The sequence below is a fragment of the Miscanthus floridulus genome, chromosome 2 (assembly GCF_019320115.1).
Source record: "Miscanthus floridulus cultivar M001 chromosome 2, ASM1932011v1, whole genome shotgun sequence".
Taxonomy (NCBI): domain Eukaryota; kingdom Viridiplantae; phylum Streptophyta; class Magnoliopsida; order Poales; family Poaceae; genus Miscanthus; species Miscanthus floridulus.
Genome location: NC_089581.1, coordinates 46,896,272 through 46,917,911, shown reverse-complemented (window position 1 = coordinate 46,917,911; position 21,640 = coordinate 46,896,272). Strand labels below are relative to the sequence as shown.

Below are 21,640 nucleotides of genomic sequence, written 5' to 3'. Positions count from 1 at the left end.
TATATCCCGACAAGGCGGCCGGCCGGTCAATACTTGATCCATCGATCAATGGACGAAGAGTATACACATGGCCTGCAAATATATAATAATAATCAAGAACCTGCGTACCACGTACTCTTGTTTATGTTTTTGCAACATTGATGACTTTTCCGCCTGGAATTTTGTTTTAGTCAAATGGAGAATTCCTCCAAGTTGCATATATATATATATATATATATATATATATATATATATATATATATATATATACACACACACACAATGGATGGACAGATTACCACTGCTTAATTGTAAACAACAACTAGTGCCACAATCTGCCAATAATGATGTTTTGGGTGCCAATTCAGCAAGCTTCGACTCCGAGCTTCTACAGAGAAGTTGGCGCCCTGTTTGGATATGAAGTACTTTGTATTTCGGAAAAATAATACTACCTCCATTTCAAATTATAAAAAGTTTCAGCTTTTCTAGATACATAGCTTTTGTTATGCATTTAGATATACACTATGTCTAGATACATATATATGTCGTAAAAACAATGTATCTTCCATTAAAAAATAAAAGCGATGTATGTAGAAAAGCCAAAATGTATTACAATTTAAAATGGAGAGTGTAGCTAAGTAAAGTTTGCAAGCAAGGCATACAAATTCTTTTTTCTCAATGACCACACCTGGCTAAAGATGTGGGAATGTGATCTGGCATTGACTCATTGGAGAAGTGAATGAGATCGCCGAGAAACAACAATCCTAGTGACTTCATCCACAAGCTCGTTATCTACTTATGCAATATGCAAGGGGATCTATGGCTAGTGCCACATCATCTGTAAATAGATGTATAGATGTAGTCGTTTTAATACAGACACTTGTGGAAATAGGGTTATGCATGCGATCACCTCTAGAAATGTCATTCTTGTGATTGCTATTTACAAAGCCAAATGGTTTAAGAAATCGTATTTACCAATCCAATTTTAGAGGCAATAGTCTTAAACGACAGCCTCTAAAAATAGAGAACACACATATAAATTAATAACGTTGGATATAAAGACCGATGAAGATGAACTTTGCAAAAAAAAAAATGTAGGGCTAAACAATCTAAACTTTATAATTGAGAATTATCTCATGTGAGATCATTTTGGGCATTTATTAGAAGTTATCATATCTATTTAATAATGAAAATTTGAATTTTTTAAATGGTCTCTAATAGAACACACTTTATACTGAAGTTGCAATGCTCGAGATATACAACTTTGTAGTGCACAACCTTTTCACGTATAGTGCCAATTACTCAATACAAGTTTAGATAGGTCAACTCAAAAGAATATCCCTTGTCTAATCAAGGAGTGCTTTTGTAGATGAAATGGTAAAGATGCTGCATGCACGTAGAAAGGTCCTACGTTCAAATCCTAGAAGATGCATCCACACAAAATTCATGTGAAAAATTGTATGGCTTGTGATCCCCTATCAAAAACTTATTTCCTTTTTCCTTCTTTGGATTTTAACTAATTTCCAGAGGCAGTCATCTTAGTCCAACATCTTTAAAGATCTAGTTTTAGATTTGGCCATGTTAAGCAACCTCATCTAGACGTTGATTTCCAGAGGTGGATTTTTATCTGCCTATAAAACCGGGTCATTTCCATAGGTTCTTGGCCAAAGACAAAGATGTTAATCTATCCGCATGTACAAATCATATTTATCCACCTACAAAATGTTTTTTGAGTAGTCTATTAACACAAGACAGAAGGGGAGAATAGATGATTAATTATTCCACCTCATTGGAATTTAGATCGAAACACATACATACACATACTTCTCAAATATTTTGCCAGAGTAAAAAAAAAAACTCGGCCTACGGTGGGCAGACAGCCCCCGCAACTTTGTGCTTAAGGAAGAAGACCTTCTCACGCAGGCCGAGAAAACCCCCGAACACCGTGTCCCGCCCTTACACAGGGGCCCGTTACCCTGTGAGTGGGCCGGTCCGTTGCCTGTGCTTTGGGAAAGTCGAGACAGACGAGGGGATTTTTTTTGGTGGGTACCGGAAATTCTGCCCCCAGCGGGGCTCGAACTCCGGTCGGCAGGCAGAGGCCTTAAGCCTCACCTCCTGGCCAGTCGAGCCGAAGCTCGTCTCCCAATATTTTGCCAGAGTAGAGACTGGACTCACCAAACAAGATCTTAAGAAGCAATAGACAACATCGGGCCCATCCTCGACAACTCCACCAAGTAACAAGACCCATGGACAAACCTTAGCTACCATCTATGGATAAGCTAACACGCGCGGTGAGCCAGCGGAGACGAGCACTGTGGGTTTCCTGTCGAATTCTATCAAGTGGATTTGGCCTTTCGAGTCAACATGACTTGTTCATTTGGCCTGTAGAGGAGCCACTGTCTATTTGGTCGGCGGAGATAGAGGCATACAATGATTCAAAGGCACCCCTTCAACCCTCAACACTACGTGGCCTACTCTAGACCTAGCGTTGCCCCCTTCAACTTCCAGTAGCGTGCCCAGTTCCGAACCCGGCAACACGTACGAGATGGTCCTATCCGAGCTTGCATGAGTGAAGCATCGGTCATTGTCAATGAGCAGCTGAGGGTGTCTCCATGGGTAGCACCTAATTTGAGGGGAAGAAAGAGGGGGTTCGCAAAGGGGTGCATTGGCTGGGGTGGCGTTCTGAGCTAGTGAAGTAGTGTAGCTAGAGCCCAGGGGCATGGCACAATTAGGGGGAGGAAGATGCAGTTGGGGGGTTTGTGCCAAAGGTAAAGAGGAATTCAGGGAGGTGTAACTCCCCCTTTATTTGAGTAGAGAAGGGATATATAGTAGCAGCGACAAACAAAAAAAGAAAGGTATTGGGAGACTGCTGGAGTAAGAAAATTACTCCACCTTTCCTAATGCAACAGTTTTGTGAGGATGAAGTGGATTATTAATTGAACAACAATTGGAGATGTTCTTATTAGGCACATTTAGGTCTTGTTTGGTTGGGTTTTTGGCTGTGGCTTTTGCCCCCAAAAGCCAAAAGCTCAACCAAAGGGCCCAAAAGCCACATCAACTTTTGCTCAAAAGCATCTTTCATCTTAGTACAAATCCAAAAGCACATCTCCCCCTGCTTTCACTGGCTTTTGAGCCCAAAAATTATCCACCTGCCACTGGTTATGGAGAAGAAAATAATAATTCGCTCTATTTCTATTCCGCATCGTGCTCCTCCCGTCGCCCCCTTCCGCTTCCGCATCTCGCGAGCGGACAGCATCCTTCCGACTCCGGCGAGTCCACCTCCCTACTGCCCACTCCGGCGAGCTCCCGTCCCCACTCCCCACTCCGGCAAGTCCCATCGCCCCTCTCCACTCCGGCGGCGGCACATCCTCCGAACGTGAGCAGCAGCTAGCAGAGGAGCGACGGACGCGGACCACTCCCTCGCCGGTGACCCCCTCCCTCTCCGGCGAGCTCGAGCTCGTGGCCCTGGGGTACGGCTCCTGCGAGCGCGGCTCCTAGGGGCGAGCCCCTTCGCGCGAGCAACTCCGCCGCGCGGCCTCGCAAGTCGTGAAAGGGAGCAGCTCCGCCGCAGCCAACCCCAGCCGGCGGGCGCGGCGCGGCCATCCCTGGCCGGTGGGCGCAACCTGCCCCGGCGGGCGCGGCTAGCTGCAGCGACCTCGGGCATCCCCTGATGGCTACATCAGGGGAAGAAGAAGATCCAATGTGCGCATGACAGGTGGGGCCCACTTGTAAGTGAGACAACTTTTCCAAAAGCTACCGCTGCTTAACCAAACGGGCTTTTCCAAAAGCCACAGCCCACAGTAGTTTTTTCAAAAGCCAAAGCTACAATAGCTTTTTCAAAAGCCACAACTCAACCAAACGGGCCCGAAGATCCTTGCATCCACAGTCCATGTTCAGTTTTGGCGCGTCAATGAAATTGAACCATGTGACAACTAGCACCTCTTTCGAGATCATTTCACTTTAGTTTTTTGAGCAGCTCCAGTATACATTAATTTTTGGTAAACTAGAAGCATCTCCATATCTTATCCGTTGTACAGTTTTTCAAGAACAGCGCGACGTCCCATAGCATCTTGTGAGCTCAGCCCTGTAGGCCAGGAGATTGTTGATGTGTAGGCATGGTACGAAAAGGAATCTGCCCACTGCTTACGTACGATTCAATGCACTTCGGTTGGGAGCATCGTCTCCATGCTCCATGCATGTGAGCCTGCACGTGGTTGCAACACACACTGTTACATGTAACGACCGATTGTTACATGTGAAAAAGGAGCCTACATGTCTCAGTTATCACCAAGAACAAAGAGAAACTGACGAAACAATCTCAATGTAGCAAGAAAAGATTTTTTTTATTGGCCAAATAATCTGAATACCGAGAACAAAAAGAAAAGTCTATGTATTAGCAAACAAAATGCTTGAGCAAGGACACGTCTAGATCGAGATATATATTCCATTTGTTACAAAAATTAATGCGTTATAGGTTTCTTCTAAGGCAAACATTTGAAATCTGACCAAATTATAAAGAAGACATATTCATGCATGGATGCTACAGAAAAGGCCAGCCAGCTCCTGCTCCGATCCCGCCCTGCTAGTGCTAGTAGCAAAACTGGATCTAGGGGTAGACAATGATCCACACAATGATTGCACATGATTTTGGGCTCAGCCCACCCTGTACCTGCCCTTTGCTCACATGCGCCACGCATGCCCACCCCTCCCCTGCCTGCCGCCGCAACTCATTGCATGCATGCTGGCCGGCCGGCCGGCCACCCTTCCGTTCCGATCCAGCATGCATTCAGTTCAGTCCCTCGTCCGTCTGCGTACGTTGTACGTACGTGTCGCCCGGTGATTTTGGAGCTAAACAAGTACGTATATTCTTGTGCACGTTAGCCACCTGGTGGCTGTATACGACTGTGGCCATACGTACGTACGTAGGCCATCATAACGTGCCTGCTGGAGCTGGAGGATGCAGCAGATCCAAAGCTTTGGACCATGCTCCATGCATGAGGTGAGTTTCCAGTGTCGTCGAAGATTGGGGGAAATCTATCACTACGCGCGCGAGATTCAATTCGTCAGATTGTGTGCTTGCTTGGGGCTGGGGATCGGAATCAATCAATATAATAAGCTTAAAGCTTTGATTATATATGTCTAGAGACAAAAGTGATCGATCGAGAACAATGTAAAGCGCACGGCACTATTCGTCGGTATTCAGTAGTGTAGTAGTGGAGAAGGGAACTAGATCCTTTGCCTCTTCACAAAGGGTGGTAAAGAAGGTCAGGAGCATACTCAGCTCTTGGTACCTGGGATCAGTTCCTTTTATATTTTATTACCTTTGGTTGCAGGGTTATTATTATTCAATATAATCGTACTTGTTTTGAAGCATACTTGATCTGGTCCAAACTATATATAGGGTTTTATCCGAAGTCAAACTTTTTTGACTTTAACTATTTTTACAAAAAAATACCCCCAACGCTTGAAAATAAATTAATGTCTATTTGTACCCTATGTTAAGCCTATTTAAATTTGAATCAAATATTGAATAGTACAACATCTGTGACACCAAATACATACGTTATAAAAATATATTTCAAGTCGTATTACTAGATACTAATTTAGTATCATAAATTTATGTTCTCATTTCTATAAAAATGAGGTCAAATCTAAGGAAATTTGACTAAAGAAAACTCTATAGCAAATGCACTATCTCAAGATATACTTGATGGAGAGTTCAATAAAAATAATTACGACTTATTTAATGCTAAGAAGCTTGACTTAAAACAAAAGTAAAATGATCATCAAGTTGGAGTGGAGCTAGCACAAGCACAAAATCACGAGGGAAACCTTGAAGTATCTTTGTCTTTGGAAAAAGAAAACACTAAACTTCCTCGTAGTACTACCGCCACATGGCAACAGCGCCTGCCCCATTTGAATTGTACAAGACTACAAGTGCACCATATACGGGAATTTTATTCTGCTGTGTGTGTCGATGCAGTTAAAACTCACCACAAGCTAACTGAAGCGAGAATTCCACTCTTGGGCTCTTTCAAAGAAACCGCAACAGAATTGACTTGCACACACACCGTAACTACATTCTGAATCTCGTCAGAGACTAAGCGCTCGCACAGTTCCCGACCCCCCGGGACACACGGGATAGGATCATGGCCGGCATGGGAGGGCCTACTTGCAAACAGGGGCAGGGAGGATGGCGCCATTGACTTGACCACCGGGGAGGGCAGAGGGGGCAAAACCGACATTTCCTCGCGGCAGTTCAAACTCCCCTAACTACACTCTGGTGCAGGCCACAGCACAAACCCCATTAATGGTGCCACTTGACCCTTATTATACACACTGTGGCCCGGTTAGTTTGAGCTTATTCAGAACTACTTTTCAGTTATGGAACAATATTTTTCTCTCACAATATTTCAACATAAGTATCAACATAAGTTAAATTTCAGCATCGATGAACAGGGTGCATATATACAGCACATAAACCCCTCAACATGAAAAAATTAATAAGTTTATACTATTAATGGTGCCCACTTAACCACCCAGTGCGAGGCTGCGACTGCGAGACCAGACCGGATCAAGTTGCCGGGCACTGTGCCGAATAAATCTCCGAGCGAGAGTGAGGCCGCCCGCGCGCTCGGCTCCACAAGGCAAGGGAGGATGCTCAGAAGAGACTACTCCGTAGCAAAGCCGATCGAGATCCCTTCCCTCGCCTCCGGACTCCACTCCTCCCTCTTCCCGCGCACGCGCAGTTGGTGCGTCGTGTCCGTGGCTGCCTCTGCCTGCCTTTCTTCTTCCTTGGCCTGCTGGCCTGATAGCTAGCTTCCCCTTCACCCCAAAGGCACCAACCAGTGGTGCTGGTGGTGGCAGCCGCAGCCCGCAGGAGGCGAGGAGGACCTGGGCATCTGGAGCCGGGGAATCTAGAGAGACTGTGGGCGAGGAAAGAAAGGTAGTAGCTAGAGAGACTTGCTCTTGACAAAAGCTAGAGCGACTGCCGCAGCAGCAGGAGCAGGAGGAGGAGGAGAGGGACCATTTCTTGGTGCCTCCGGTTCCTGGGCTGCGATCATGAGGTCTCGGAGAGGGAGGAGCAGTTGGGCCCTGACGAGCCTCCTACAGAGCTGAGACTGAGAGAGAGGGAGAGCCCTGGCCCTGGGGTCGTCGAGAGAGAAAGAGAGAGGAGCAGAGAGTGATTGGGAACGAGATTGAGGAAGATGAGCTTCAACAAGAGCAGGGGTGGGGGATTGGGAGCAGGAGGAGACGAGCTGGTGCTGCGAGGCTCCACCTCCAAGAAATGGACCTTCCTCCTCTGCCTCGGCAGCTTCTGCATCGGCCTGCTCTTCACCAACAGGTACGCTCCTCCTCCTCCCTGTGCTCTTGAGTTGGTGTTTTCAATTCGTCTCCGCGTTTTGTTCATTCTTACAAGAATCTCATAACCCATGAACCATGATCCTACGCGCAAATTCGTTGACACCACAAATTCGTTGTTGTTTCCTCTTTTCTTGTTTCCCAAACTAGCACACGACCTCCCCCGTGGCTCTTCGCCTAGTACTAGTAGGCCTCATCATTTAATTAGCTGGCACAAAGTCACAGCACGAATTCCCGATCCTGCCTCGCCGTCGTCCCACAATTCCAACTTCTCTTGCAGCCTGTCCAGACTCCAGAGTGTCCATGTCCGCTCTTCTTCCCTGCTCAATGGGGGTACCTCCCTGCAACTATTTGCGGCTGCTGTACTTCCGTCTCCCGTATTCTAGTACTCTCTCCACTCAACCAAAGCAACAGTAAACCAGGGGAACCAAACCATGAGGGCCCCGAATGATGGCTGGCGCCCGTGGTGGACGTGGAAATTTCGAGCGCCTTTATTTCCTGGCCAAAGATTCGGGGTTGCGGCCGTGCTGCGGTTGCACTTGCATCGCCGGCAGGTAAGGTAAGGCGGACGGACCATGTATCCCGTGCGCACTGCGGACTGCGGTCCGCCTCCGTGAAAGGCGAGCGCTACCTGTCGACGCCGGCCCGCCGACAGCACAGTCACAGCGGCCTCTGCTTTCACCGAGGTTGCTCCGGCCCCGGGCCCACCAGCAGAGGGCGGTAAATCTTTTTTTTTTTGCCTGTTGATGATGGTAAAAAGGAACAGACGCCACAGACCGGAAGGTCTAATCTTGTTGACCATTCCTGCTGATCGATCATCTTTAAGTTGATCCTGCAATTGGTTTTCGCGCTTCCGTTTCTTGAGGAGCTTGCTGTTGAATGCAGCAGTATTTTTGGTTTGTCCGTCAGAGGTTTATAATGTACTTGGACGGATTGCATTACCCCATAAGAAAACTGTCCGAGTACTCGAATCTTTATTATCAGGCACCAGAAGTTCAGGCTCCTGAAAGTGTGCCACTCTTCAGCACTTTGAAAAAGAACTGCTAAACGACTGAGTACGCAAGTGCTGAACGACTGATTGATGCAGGATGTGGACGTTGCCGGAGCCGAAAGAGATCATCAGGAGGTCGACACTCGAGGTGGAAAAGATGAACCTTGTCGATGGCGACTGTGCTCCGAAAAGCGTATGTATTGTATACTGCAGTTTTGCTTTTCAGTGTTCTTGGTAGAAGTAGAACTGGACTTCTGCTCTGAACCATGAACAGGTTTGTAAACTTTCTCCTCGTTGTACAGATCGGTGACGCAAAATACGTTCCTGGAGAGGTTCCAAGAACGCAAGATGTTATACAGTAAGTAGCTAGCCACGGTGCAAAATTCAGTTTACTCGGTTTCTTCAGAAAAGAAAAAAAAAACAGTTCACTCTTGACAGCATGCCATATTTGTTTAGCTTGAGGCTTAGTAAACTCTTTTCTGTGATCAACCAGGACACTGGACAAAACAATATCAAACCTCGAAATGGAGCTAGCGTCTGCAAAGGCGTCACAGGAATCCATGCTCAATGGTGCCCCGATGTCCGAATCCACAAGGAAACGGAAATACTTCATGGTCATTGGCATAAACACTGCCTTCAGCAGCCGGAAAAGAAGAGACTCAGTCCGTGCTACATGGATGCCTCAAGGTTAATTTGCAGGATCTTGTGCGTCCAATAAATCCACTTCCTTGTAGTGTAATTTTTCTGACTTTTGGTTTCCACAACAGGTGAGAAGAGGAGAAAGATGGAGGAAGAGAAGGGCATTATCATTCGCTTCGTCATCGGTCATAGGTGAGTTCAATTCATGTGGGACATCTTTTTTTCTTGAAATGAGGAAGAGAAGGGCATTTTTCTTCTTCTTCATGCAGTTATGAGCACAGTGACATTTTCTTGAAATGTACTGCTAGTAGAGTAGGTAGTAACTATACGTTGTCGGACAATGACTTACTATTACTAATTCAGAAACTTCTGTTTTGTCATACACTTAGTGCGACTCCTGGCGGCATACTTGATCGAGCAATTGATGCAGAGGACAGGAAACATGAGGACTTAATGAGGCTGGTAAATTTCCGTTGGATTCAGTAGGATGTTAGCTGTCTGTGTATACCCACGTGCTCAACTGAAGTATCCTTGGAATGCCATGGTTCCCAATCATTCAGGACCATGTTGAAGGGTACCTGGAACTGGCAGCAAAGACCAAAGCGTACTTCGTCGCAGCTGTGTCCATGTGGGATGCAGAGTACTACATCAAGGTCGACGACGATGTACATGTAAATATAGGTGTGTGCAAAATATTACCCTCTGATCTCACTCTTCAGTGCAGTAGTGTCGTTCCATATTCAGGTCTCGGCAAATACTCTAGTAAACTAACAAGATTTTGCTGCACTACAGCAACTCTTGGAAACACGCTAGCAAGGCATCGCTCCAAGCCTAGAGCTTACGTTGGCTGCATGAAATCTGGCCCAGTGCTAGCTCAGAAGTAAGTCTCGTCTCAGTGCTGCCATTAGCTCTGCCTGTTGTTGCAGCAGCAGTATAAAATGTTCTTGTTCTTGTTTTAGGGGCGTAAGGTACCACGAGCCTGAATACTGGAAATTCGGCGAATGGGGAAACAAATACTTCCGACACGCGACCGGTCAGCTGTACGCCATCTCCAAAGATCTGGCCTCCTACATAGCACTCAACCAGTAAGCAGTTCCACTCTAATATTCCCCTGTTCTTCCTTTCTGTTTTCTTTTACGAATACAAGAGATGCAAGCCATTGACCATGATGATTGGATGGTGACATTTCAGGCATGTTCTGCACAAATATGCTAATGAGGATGTATCCCTGGGATCCTGGTTCATCGGATTGGACGTCGAACACGTCGATGACCGTCGTCTTTGCTGCGGCACGCCACCAGGTATACCTGATGCTTTCCCATCGGTTTGTTTAGCATAACCAGTTGGTGTCAACATGTGATGTAAGTGGACTTCCAACCGTATCGGTGGTTGGTCTTTTGCATACACAGAATGCGTGATCTATGTATGGATTATTTGGGGGAAACAGGCCGTTTGGGGTAGTTGATGGTCAACTTCAGAGAGTAGGTGCGCCATCAGCTGTCACAAGCATGTGCTTTGCCAACATTGTTTGTGTTAACCATCTTAGTAGTCTGTCATGACATGAGACGTCTGAACTTTCCTTTTGAGGGTTACACTTCTGGTATGATTGAATCTGAAGCTGCAAAATGAAGAAACGTTTTACCTTAGAACCGTAGTGGCAAAGACGCATCATGTCATGTCTGTTCAAGCGTAAGAGCAGAGCTGTCAGCTGAAATGGTTTTCTGCCTAACATGCACACCGAACTTGCACTGACTTGAATTTGATGGAACAGAGTAACCCCAGTCAGATTTTGTGGTGCGTTTGAGCTAATTATGCTTGGCAAACTTGTGCAGATTGCGAATGGAAGGCGCAGGCGGGGAACGTGTGCGCTGCGTCGTTCGACTGGAGCTGCAGTGGCATCTGCAAATCTGCTGATCGGATCAAGGAAGTCCATCAGCGCTGCGGTGAGAGTGAGAATGCAATTTGGAATGCAAAGTTTTAAACCCAAGATCGCCAAGCCCAGATAATACAAGGAAAGCACATACATACGTACGTATACAAAAAAAAAAAACATGGCTCAACAGTGTGTGGCACCGAAGGCATATGGTGGTTCACTCTGCTCTGCAAGTGCAGAACCAGACTGAAGAGCATGAGATTGAGAGCGCAATGTACACTCAAGTGTACATGCATTATGGTAAACAGGAGGGATTGCTTTTTTTTTGGGTGTTTTTGGCTTAGGAATTGGATTATTGTAAGGGGACTTTTCTTTTTTGGTGCTCGAAAAGATCCCAGGTTTTTACTCATAAAGAGAAGATAGGAGAGGATCGTGATGAGGAAGAGAGTGAAAGGAGAGGGAGACAGGGCATCTCCCCCCACCACTCTTGGAAAGATCCTCATCGATGTTACTGGTTGATTTCAAATAACACAATAAGTTTCTTCTCCAAGTTAGTAGTCCATTTCACTTTATGCGCTGAATTCTCAGTTTTTTTTTCAAATTGAATTCTCGGTTACTTTGTATGGCACATCCTGTCATCTTCATAACTGCTAACTAGAGATCTCTAAAGCCAGTCTCAGTGGAGCGGGTATGTGCATTAAATAAGTTGACAATATAATAGATGAAGACAGAGATAATAAAATTTTCATGGGAATGAAATTTGTCTATACTGTTTCTAACACACGATGGCTTGAAAACTGAGACATGAAACTTTCACGAAGAATGGTCTAAGTCTAACGCAGCTTGTCTTTACTTAAATATTACTCATGAGACACGTAGAAAAAATATGAATCATAAAATTTATAAAAGAAAGGAGAAAATTGGCTATCAATTTGGTAGACTCCAAAGACAGAGCTCGGTTACACAGGCGGACCACCCCACCCCATACGGCAGGGTGGGGCACTTGCCCGTTGCCCCAGCTACCATCCGGCGCCATGCATAGCTAGCTAATAGAACTTGTGCTTCGTTGTGCGTCTGCTATTTTCCCTAATCAAAAGAAGCAACAACGAGAGGCGGCAGATTGGTTGATTCATTCGCGGTGGTGTCGGAGATCGAAGGGCGGAGGCGCTTCTTTGGCCGAGCCCAGCGAACGCGAAGGAGAGCCTGCAGCCCTGATCTGGGCGGCGCACAGGTGAAGGCTTCAGGTCCAGCTTCTCCTCGGCGTGCGTGCATGCGGCGCTCCTAGTCCTGGAAGCGCGCGGAGGACGCTCCGGCCCTGCTCTTTGCCGTGCGCCTTAGAGATAAGGGCCGGCGGCAGCTTCGCTGTTGGGCTGGCGCTGGTCTGCCCTGATGGGCCAGAATAAACCGGCCGGCCCACGAGTGGAAAAGGGAGCGGGGTGGACTGCGGGAAGCTGGGCCGCGGGCGGTTGAGGGAGGCACGGCGGCTGCAAGCGATCTGGGCTGCGGGTGCGGGCCGGGAAGGTGAGGCGCGAATTCGAGCCTTAGCACGCACTCCGGTTGCAAGAGCGGGCCAAAAAAAGAGGTTAGGCTGCGGAAAAGAAAAAAAAAACACCCTTTTCTATTTAGAAAACCTGATAAAATTTTATAAAACCTTTTCCTTTTCACTAAAACCCCTCAAACTAAACATTCCAAGAAAATAATTAAATGCATAGGCATGAATGCATCAAACATGTTGTGCACCTATGATTCATTGATGTTGCTTTAGAAAATATTTTTTCCTCAACTAAAATTAAAGCTTTCTAGAGAGATTCAAGCAAATTTGATTTTTTTTTTGCAAAAAACAAATATGATAAATCATGGTGTTACTTAGGCCTTGTTTAGATGCCAAAAAATTTAGCAAACTGCTACTGTAGCGGTTTTCGTTGTTATTTGGCAATTAGTGTCCCATCATAGTCTAATTAGGCTTAAAAGATTCGTCTCGTTGATTTCGTCTAAACTGTGTAATTAGTTTTATTTTTTATTTATATTTAATGCTTCATGCATACGTCCAAAGATTCGATGTGACGAGAAATCTTAAAAAAATTTATAAAATTTTTTGTAACTAAACTGGACCTTATAACCATTACTCCCTCCATCCCATAGAACATGACGTTCTAGCAATCAAATGATGCCTCGAAATATTTGACGTTATAGCTCTGCTCATAGGCCACACAGCCTACTCCATCAGTCATCTGTCAAATCGTTGTCCTCTGAGATGCATCGCGAAATGTGAAAAGTTGGTCTATGATTTGCTGTTTGTGTGTGGCGTGAGAGCAAGTGCCCCATTAAATGAGCATGTCAACTCAAATGCACAGTAACATAATGATAAGTTTATAGGGGTAGCTTGGTCTTTTAACCTTAGTGAATGTAACATTTGCTGTAACATCTTTTATACTACTCCCTCCATCCAACGATAAAAGCACGTTTAGGATTCAAATGAAAAAATACTGTAGATGTGAAATTATATTTCTGCTCCTGGAAAGTGTAGCTGTCATTTCTTGCCGTATGAAGATTGGTAGTGCAGTTGGTGCGGCTACCGCCTGGAGCCAGCAAACAAGTGGTGGAGAGCATTCCACGTAATTGAGCATTCACGATTTTTTTTTTATTTTCTCCATCAATGGTTCCAGAGTGGCATTTACGCTAGCACAGATTGTACGTACGGAGACCAGCACTGCTCCTCATCGAATCCCTTTATTTTGGGATTTTTTTTGAACTGCAAAGGTGCAGTTAAATTGGGACGGAGGGAGTAAATCAGACAAATACTTGGGCACCACTGGACTGAACCACAACCAATTTCGCCGATCATGATGCTCAAACTTACTGAGCAAAGCGTAATCGACTCACCTTGTCTCGCTGAACCAAATGGCTATGCATGGTGCAGTAAAAAAATGCTAATAAAGGTCATTTATTAGGAAGCCAAAACAGTCATTCGGCGGTCGAAAAACAAACTCATTTTCAGCCCCTATAGGGGCGAATCCGCATACACAAGGTGAAAGATAAGCAGCATGTTCATTTGGCTATGGCTTGTCGTAAACGATCGTAAATTTTCAGCCGAAACAGTATTTTTCTCTCACATAAATCAGCCAGCAGTACTTCTTCATGATCCAGCAATGATACAGACCAGCCAACCGAACAGACTGAAGACCATTTGGAATGCCCTATTTGGACCTTGTGGAACTCAAGTATCGAGGCCCTGTGCGTCGCTTCTGGGAACACCAGCGCCGTTGTCACATGCTACGTCATGTCTACTTCCCTTGAACTTGGCGTTGGTAGTGCCATCTTCGTCGTTGTTTTCTGTCAGTCGCTTTTGGGAACACCAGCGTCGTCGTCACATGGTACGTCATGTCTACTTCCACTACCGGACAGAGCATCTTTGTCGAGAGCATGATGATTTGCCGAGAGAAAATGCTCGGGCACTCGGTAAAGACTCTTTGCCGAGGGCCAGACCCTCGACAAAGACAAGCACACAGCAACAATAATTATTTGCCGAGGGCTAAGCCTTCGATAAAGGGCCGGCCCTCGGCAACACCGCCTGACACGACATCCATCCCCTGCCGTCAATCTTTACCGAGGGCATCACCGTTAGGCCCTCGGCAAAGACTCTTTAACTGTTTTTGAATTTTTTTCTTTTAAAAAATTCTTTGCCGAGTGTCCCTGGACCAGCACTCGGCAAAGACAGTCTTTGCCGAGTGCCAAGCTGGCACTTGGCAAATTTTCAATTTTTTTTTGTTTTTTTGACTCCAATTTTTTTGTTGGGCCCGCCTACATTGTTTACAACTTCATGTTCAAATTTGGTGCGTTTTCTAGTTTTTTTTGTTATATTTGGTTGATTAATTTGATTATGTTGAATTTTTATATATAATTCAAATTTGAACGGGAAGTGTATGGAATATTATAATCTAGTGCTTCGAAAAATGTTATTCATGGTATTTGGTGTATGTTGAGTCTCTATCCATGAACTCGCATCAAATTTCGCGCATCTTCTTCACGTAACATGACGAGCCACTTGCCGGAAAAGTGTTTTAAAATTATATAAAGTCCATACGAAGTTCGAAAATCATGAAACTTATCGAGGTGTCATGTTATCGCATGTGTAGGCTGTGGTAAAAATTTGAGAATGTTTCGAGCAAGTTACGATGTCAGATGCATAAAACCTAGACATCTCCACATGTGGCTTTTAGGAATCCGACGTCAGATGTGTGGTTTTTAGGCATCCGACGTCACAACTTGCTCCAAGCTTTCTCAAGTTTTTACCACGGCCTCCACATGCGATAACAAGATACCTCGACAAGTTTCGTGATTTTCGGACTTCGTTTGGATTTTATATAATTTAAATACACTTTTCTCGCAAGTACATCGTCATGTTACGACAACAAGATGCTCGTAATTTCATGCGAGTTCCTGGATACGGCCTCAACATACGCCAAACATCATGAATACCATTTTTTGAATGACCAAATTCCATTATTTCATGTACATGCAGTTCAAATTTGAAATAGTCGGAAAAATTCAACGAAACAAAACTAATTAAGGAAATAAAGTAAAAAAAACTAAAAATTGTCCCAAATTTTGAAATGGAGTTTTTAATTACTGTAGCAAGGCCCCAGAAAAAAATGGGGCGAAAAAAAAATTAATTTGCCGAGTGCCAACCTTGGCACTCGGCAAAGAAGCCTTTGCCGAGCGCTAGGTCACAGGGCGCTCGGCAAAGAATTTTTTTAAAAAAAATAAAAAAAAACCTTTGCCAAGTGCCGCTGGGCCTGGCACTCGGCAAATCTTTTAGCCTAAAGGCGCAGAATGGGCCGGCCCAACCCCACCCCCTCCTCACTTGTCCCCCACCCGCCCCCGCATCGCCGTGCCGCCGACCCCGCCGTCGTCCCCCTCCAGCGAGGTCCTGCCGGGCCCGCCCCGACGCCCCCGTCCCGCGCCCCCCGCCCCCGTCCCGGCCGGCGCTCCCGCCCAGCCCCGGCGCTCCCGCGCCCACGCCCCGACGGCCCCGCGCCCGCGCCCCGGGTCCCTGGCCGCCGCCCCGAGCTCGCCGGCGCCCCGGGCTCCGAGCTCCCAGGGGACAGCGACCCGGCTGGCCCCGAGCTCCCCCACCGGCCCCGAGCTCCACCGGTCCCGCCGTGCCCTGCGGTCGGCCAGCAAAGGGAGAAGGAGAGGAGCAAGAGGAAGAAAGAGAAGAGGGAGGAGGAAGAAGAGGAAGGTGCCGACCCGACCGCCCATCGATCCTCGCGCCGTTCCGACCGCCCGTTGATCCTCACGCTGCTGCAGTCATCCCCGCCGTCATCACCAGCCCTCGCTCTTGCCGTTCTTGCCGCCAAGGTAAGCCCTACCCTTGTAGTGTTAGTAGTAGTAGTAGTTAGTAGTGTTAGTAGTAGTTAGTTGTAGTGTTAGTAGTAGTAGTTAGTAGTGTTAGTTGTAGTGTTAAGTGTGTTGTAGTAGTAGTAGTAGTGTTAGTTGTAGGGTTAGTAGTAGTAGTAGTTAGTAAATAGTAGTAGTTAGTAAGTAGTAGTGGTTGTTAGTAGTAGTTAGTAGTGTTAGTTGTAGGCTTAGTAGTAGTAGTAGTTAGTAAATAGTAGTAGTTAGTAAGTAGTAGTGGTTAGTAGTAGTAGTTGTTAATAGTTAAGTAGTTCTTAGTATTAGTACTGTTAGTAGTTAAGTAGTTGTTAGTAGTAGTTGTAGGGTTAGTAGTAATTGTTGTTGTACTACTTCAATACTTTCATCTGCGTGGAAAGAGAACTAAAGTACATGGCTCCTCTTGATATATTGGTGGTTGTTGGCCTTCGTGCCCATGTTTGGTATATATGTGGTTGTTGGCCTTTGTGGCATGTTTTTTGCAGGTTTTGGGAACCTCCCCATGCAGAGGAGGTGCTGCCGAAATTTTGAGTCAACACTAACCATTTTTGCCCTTTTTGCAGGAGGACCTGTGGGAGGGACTCGGCGACCCCGATCGTCTTCGTCGGCGCTGCGGGTCTTCCTGCACCGCGTCGACTCGCCACTGCACCAACTCTCCACCGCCCTGCTACCCTAACCTCATCGGCACCCTAGGTATAACCCCTCTATCCGTATGTGGTCTTTGGTCACGTAACCTAGTTAGGTGTCTCCCATCCGAAAGAGATACGGTTGGAGGTATACAGATCTTTGTATATATGCGACCGTATCTGTTTCGGATTGTCCACGTTTTTTGGACAGCCCGCAGATGCATAGATGGGTTAGTTTCCATGGTCCGCTCCGGGCCGAGATGGTGTTTTGGCATCACCCCCTGTTGTTCTCTGGATACACACTCTCCCTTGCAGGACGTGCATCGGAAGAACAGCGGGGAGGTGCTACCGAAATTCTATCTCGGATAGGGAGCGGAGCATGGAAACTAACCTCATCTACGTATCCGTGGGTGGGATTAGGACCTATCCTCACCTATTAGAGAGTAGGAACACCGCGTAGATGCAATTGATGGTTACATTACTATGTGCTGTATATGTGGAAGGATGGAAGACCGTCAGTGGATGTACACGGGCTAGAGAAGCAGGAGTGACTTTGACATTGAGTGGGTGAATGGGACAGATGCTTTCTTGGAACATGCATGGAGCTCGGGTGTAGCTAAAGGACATTCTAAACTTTGGTGTCCCTATAGCAAATGTGACAACAATAGAAGGGTAGACAAGGTGACCATGGGTAAACATCTTGTGTACAATGGTTATACGGCTGGCTACCACCGGTGGATCCACCATGGTGAAGCAGATTGTATAAGAGCGGAGGTGGTGAGACCACGCCTCGAGGCTTTTGATGATGATGCCGGAGTAGCAGACATACTAGATGACACTCACCAAGCTCACTTCGTAGAAGGACGTGAGAAGGAGGAGATGGAGGAAGCCGCTAAGGCCTTCTATGAAATGTTGGACTCAGCACAGAAACCCCTTCATGAGAGTACAACGGTTTCTCAGCTGGATGCCATTGGATGTGTTATGGGGTTGAAGGCCAAGTTAAATCTGAGTCGCGAAGGCTTTGATAAGATGTTGGCCGTGTTTGGCAGCATGCTACCGGAGAAGCACATTCTGCCGAAGAACTTGCATGAGTCACAGAAACTACTTCATATGCTTAAGATGCCATATGACAAGATACATGTTTGTCCGAAAGGGTGCGTCTTATTTAGGAAAGATCACAAGGATGCAAAGTACTGTCCGAAGTGTAAATCCTCAAGGTATCTAGAGGTAGACTCTGGAGATGGCTAGAAGAGGCAGCTTACGATCCCCGTGAAAGTCCTATGGAACCTTCCATTTGTGCCGAGGATCCAATGGCTTTTCATGACCGAGGAATCCACGAAATAGATGACATGGCATAAAGGTGTACGGTACAAGCCATGGACGATGGTGCATCCGTCCGATGCCAAAGCATGGACGTACTTTAATGACAAACATCCTGACAAAGCAGCTGAGGCTCGTAATGTATGTGTCGCGCTGGCAACAGATGGGTTCAATCCTTATGGACAGTTGTCTGCCCCATACACATGTTGGCCCGTGTTTGTTATCCCCCTGAATCTCCCCCTCGGCATCTCCTTTCAACGGCATAACGTCTTCTTGTCGTTGATAATTCCTGGACACCCGGGGAGTAATATGGGTGTGTACATGGAGCCTATGATTGATGAATTGATCGACGCTTGGGAGAAGGGGGTATGGACATACGACAGAGCTACAAAATCATCCTTCAAGATGCATGTTTGGTACCACTACTCCCTGCATGACTTCCTAGCGTATGGGTTATTCGCCGCCTGGTGTGTCCACGGGAAGTTCCCATGCCCAATATGTAAGGAAGCTGTGAGGTTCATTTGGTTGAAGAAGGGTGGCAAGTATTCGTTGTTCGATAGGCATCGTCAATTCCTCCCTTCTAACCATCCATTCAGACAAGACATCAAGAACTTTACGAAAGGTGTTGTAGTGATAGACCCTAAACCGTGCATGAAGAGTGGTGCTGAGGTGCGTGCTTAGATAGATGCTCTCATGCCCAATGAAGGAGGTGGTTTTGTGGGATATGGTGAGGAACATATGTGGACTCATAAGTCCAGCTTGATGAGGCTCCCCTATTTCGATGACCTTCTTCTGCCACATAACATTGATGTAATGTACACCGAAAAGAATATCGCTGAGGCACTTTGGGGAACTCTCATAAACACTAACAAGTCTAAGGACAACATTAAGGCTAGAGTGGACCTAGCGACGTTGTGTGATAGACCGAAGCAAGAGATGCGGCCTCCTAGTGGCCGAAACAAACAATGGAAAAGACCTAAGGTCGATTTCATCTTGGAACCCGATCAAAGGAGGGAAGTACTAAAATGGATCAAGACGTTAATGTTCCTAGATGGATATGCAGTGAATCTGAGCAGGGGAGTGAACTTAGGCACTTTACGAGTCAACGGGATGAAGAGTCATGACTACCACATATGGATTGAGCGGCTTCTTCCGGCGATGGTCCGAGGCTATGTCCCTAACCATGTCTGGCAAGTGCTGGTAGAGTTGAGCTTTTTTCTTACGTCAGCTTTGTGCCAAGGAGATATCTCGGACCGTCGCTCAGGACTTGGAAAAAGCGGCACCTATGTTGCTCTGTAAGCTAGAGAAGATCTTTCCACCCAGCTTCTTCTTGCCCATGTAGCATCTGATTGTGCACCTCCCATCCGAGGCATGTTTGGGGGGGCCCATGCAAGCCCAGGTGGTGCTATCCAATCAAGAGATGTCTAAAGACTCTTCGCAAGAAATGTACAAATAAAGCTAGAATTGAGGCTTCCATTGCAGAGGCAAGTCTAAGGGAGGAGGTGGCAAACTTCACAACACTATACTACAAGCCGAAAACTTCCTAGCAATCATAATCCACTCCCTCGTTACAATGTTGGCGAAAATGAATGGACCCACAGCCTGTTCCAAGGCCAACTCGGCAGCGCAAGTGGATCGACCAATAAGATATTGGGAAATGAAGAGTGGCAAAGTGTCATGCTATATGTGTTGACCAACCTTCCCGAGGTGCAGCCGTTCGTCGAGTAAGTTCTCAACGAACTTGTTTCAATACGCCCTGAATATTCTTCATGCAACCCCACTGATTCTCGTTCGGATAGGGAATTTGTTCGTGAGTCCTGGACATCAATCAAGGGATCCTACCTCGTAGGAACATGACACCCTTCTTTCTCGGGGTGCGGGTGCGGGGAGGCCTGATTTCATTTCTTGGTTCAAACAAAAGGTAATGTCCAATTTAGCTCCCACATTCCATATTCCAAGTTTCTCGTTCAGTTCGATTAATATAACGACCTATCATGCTTGAGCTTACAGGCCCAGACTGACTCATCCATGAGTGAGGAGTTGAGACAAGGTTGCAGGCGGCTATGACGTTAGGGTGCAGTCATTTACCGGTTATGACTGTGAACTGGATATCGCTTCCACACAACAAGATATGAGCAGACTCGGCCCAAACGGAAAACCACAAATAGCGGAGTTTGCACGCCCAGCACTGATGGCCTCGACTATCATGGTAGAGTTGAGGAAATCTATGAACTCTCATTTCATGGTCACAAACATAAACCTATCGTGTTCAAATGCCACTGGTTTAATCCTCGAGAAACAAGACGAACCCCTCATCTTGGGCTAGTCGAGATTCGAGAAGATTCCGTCTATCTAGGAAAAGATGTCTACATTGTGGCTCAACAGGCTGTGCAGGTGTACTATACGTGATATGCCAACCAAGACAAAGCGGATCTTAAGGGTTGGGCTATTGTGCACTAGGTGTCTCCACACGGTAAACTACCTGCCCCAAACGATGACGATTACAACTTCAACGCAAACACATATGATGGACAGTTCTATCAAGAAGATGGGCTACCAGGCACGTTTGAGATAGTCTTACCCGAAGCGATCGAAATGGAAGTAGACAATGAAACGAAGGATGATGAGGTTGATGGAGATGTGGTGCAAAATGCCAAGGACATAGAAATGCTTGACCGATTAAGGCTAGGCAATGACGACGAAGACAACATAGAACCTTCAGATAGTGTTGCCCATTTGGACAATTTTGACAGTGATGACGACACCTATGATCCTAATCATGAAGATTATTCCTAATACATGTAATACTATGTTTGTTTTAGTTTGTGTTTTCTTTATTTATTTTGAATCTATTTCTAATATATATACTAATAAGTCTGTTCATTCTTTGTGATTGCAGGTGATGGCGAGCAGCCGTCCACGATGTGAGACGGCCTCCCTTTACGGGAGACCACGCCCTCCCATTTAGACGAGGGGTCGGGGTTAGGGGTAGCGTCCACAGGAGGTCAGAGGAGGAGGACCAGGGTCAGTAGGAGGCAGCGGACTCCTTCCCCGCCACCTTCAGACGAGGTGATGGAGGAGGAGCACATGATAGGCCACTGCTCGAGGACGAGGTCGAGGACGAGGACGTCCGATAGACCGAGGACAAGGCGGCCGAGGATGAGGCGGCCGAGGGCGAGGCCGCCAAGGGCGACAGTTCCGCTACCCCGACTGTCTATCAGCGAGGTCCCGCGAGCCTCCCTCAGCCTCCGCTTCCTCGCAACCGGTCATTGATTCACCCTATGGCAAAGAGGTAAGTAACTATAGATGTTATCACAACTACTTCATATGATAATGTTGGAAATCAAAAGTGGAACTGATAAATTTTCTTAATCACTTGTGCAGGGCCTGGTTGGTTTTGTCGGGTACTCCTACACGCTCCCCCGCGAGCATCCTTGGTGTTTTGTGTAGGAAATG

General features: G+C 46.5%; 2 protein-coding genes across 2 annotated transcripts; both read left to right on the top strand.

The window, feature by feature from the left end:
- Positions 1–6,558: 6,558 nt before the first annotated feature.
- LOC136523309 (probable beta-1,3-galactosyltransferase 2) lies at positions 6,559–11,392 on the top strand. The gene is made up of 11 exons (XM_066517032.1): positions 6,559–7,324; positions 8,429–8,525; positions 8,635–8,690; positions 8,826–9,019; positions 9,100–9,163; positions 9,361–9,433; positions 9,532–9,652; positions 9,764–9,851; positions 9,931–10,056; positions 10,163–10,272; positions 10,804–11,392. The coding sequence occupies exons 1-11, from the start codon at positions 7,188–7,190 to the stop codon at positions 10,950–10,952; spliced, it is 1,215 nt and encodes a 404-aa protein (XP_066373129.1). The 5' UTR covers positions 6,559–7,187; the 3' UTR covers positions 10,953–11,392.
- A 4,285-nt stretch (positions 11,393–15,677) lies between these two features.
- On the top strand, positions 15,678–21,152 carry LOC136536478 (uncharacterized). Its single transcript, XM_066528760.1, has 2 exons — positions 15,678–16,205; positions 21,084–21,152. Exons 1-2 carry the CDS (start codon positions 15,678–15,680, stop codon positions 21,150–21,152), a joined length of 597 nt encoding a protein of 198 aa, XP_066384857.1.
- Positions 21,153–21,640: the final 488 nt, after the last annotated feature.

Coding starts and splice junctions, on each gene's coding strand:
- LOC136523309 (XM_066517032.1), top strand. CDS start 7,188: ATGAGCTTCAACAAGAGCAGGGGTGGGGGATTGGGAGCAGGAGGAGAC. Junction 7,325..8,428: donor GGCCTGCTCTTCACCAACAG/GTACGCTCCTCC, acceptor TGATTGATGCAG/GATGTGGACGTTGCCGGAGC. Junction 10,273..10,803: donor TTGCTGCGGCACGCCACCAG/GTATACCTGATG, acceptor AAACTTGTGCAG/ATTGCGAATGGAAGGCGCAG.
- LOC136536478 (XM_066528760.1), top strand. CDS start 15,678: ATGGGCCGGCCCAACCCCACCCCCTCCTCACTTGTCCCCCACCCGCCC. Junction 16,206..21,083: donor TTGCCGTTCTTGCCGCCAAG/GTAAGCCCTACC, acceptor TTGTGATTGCAG/GTGATGGCGAGCAGCCGTCC.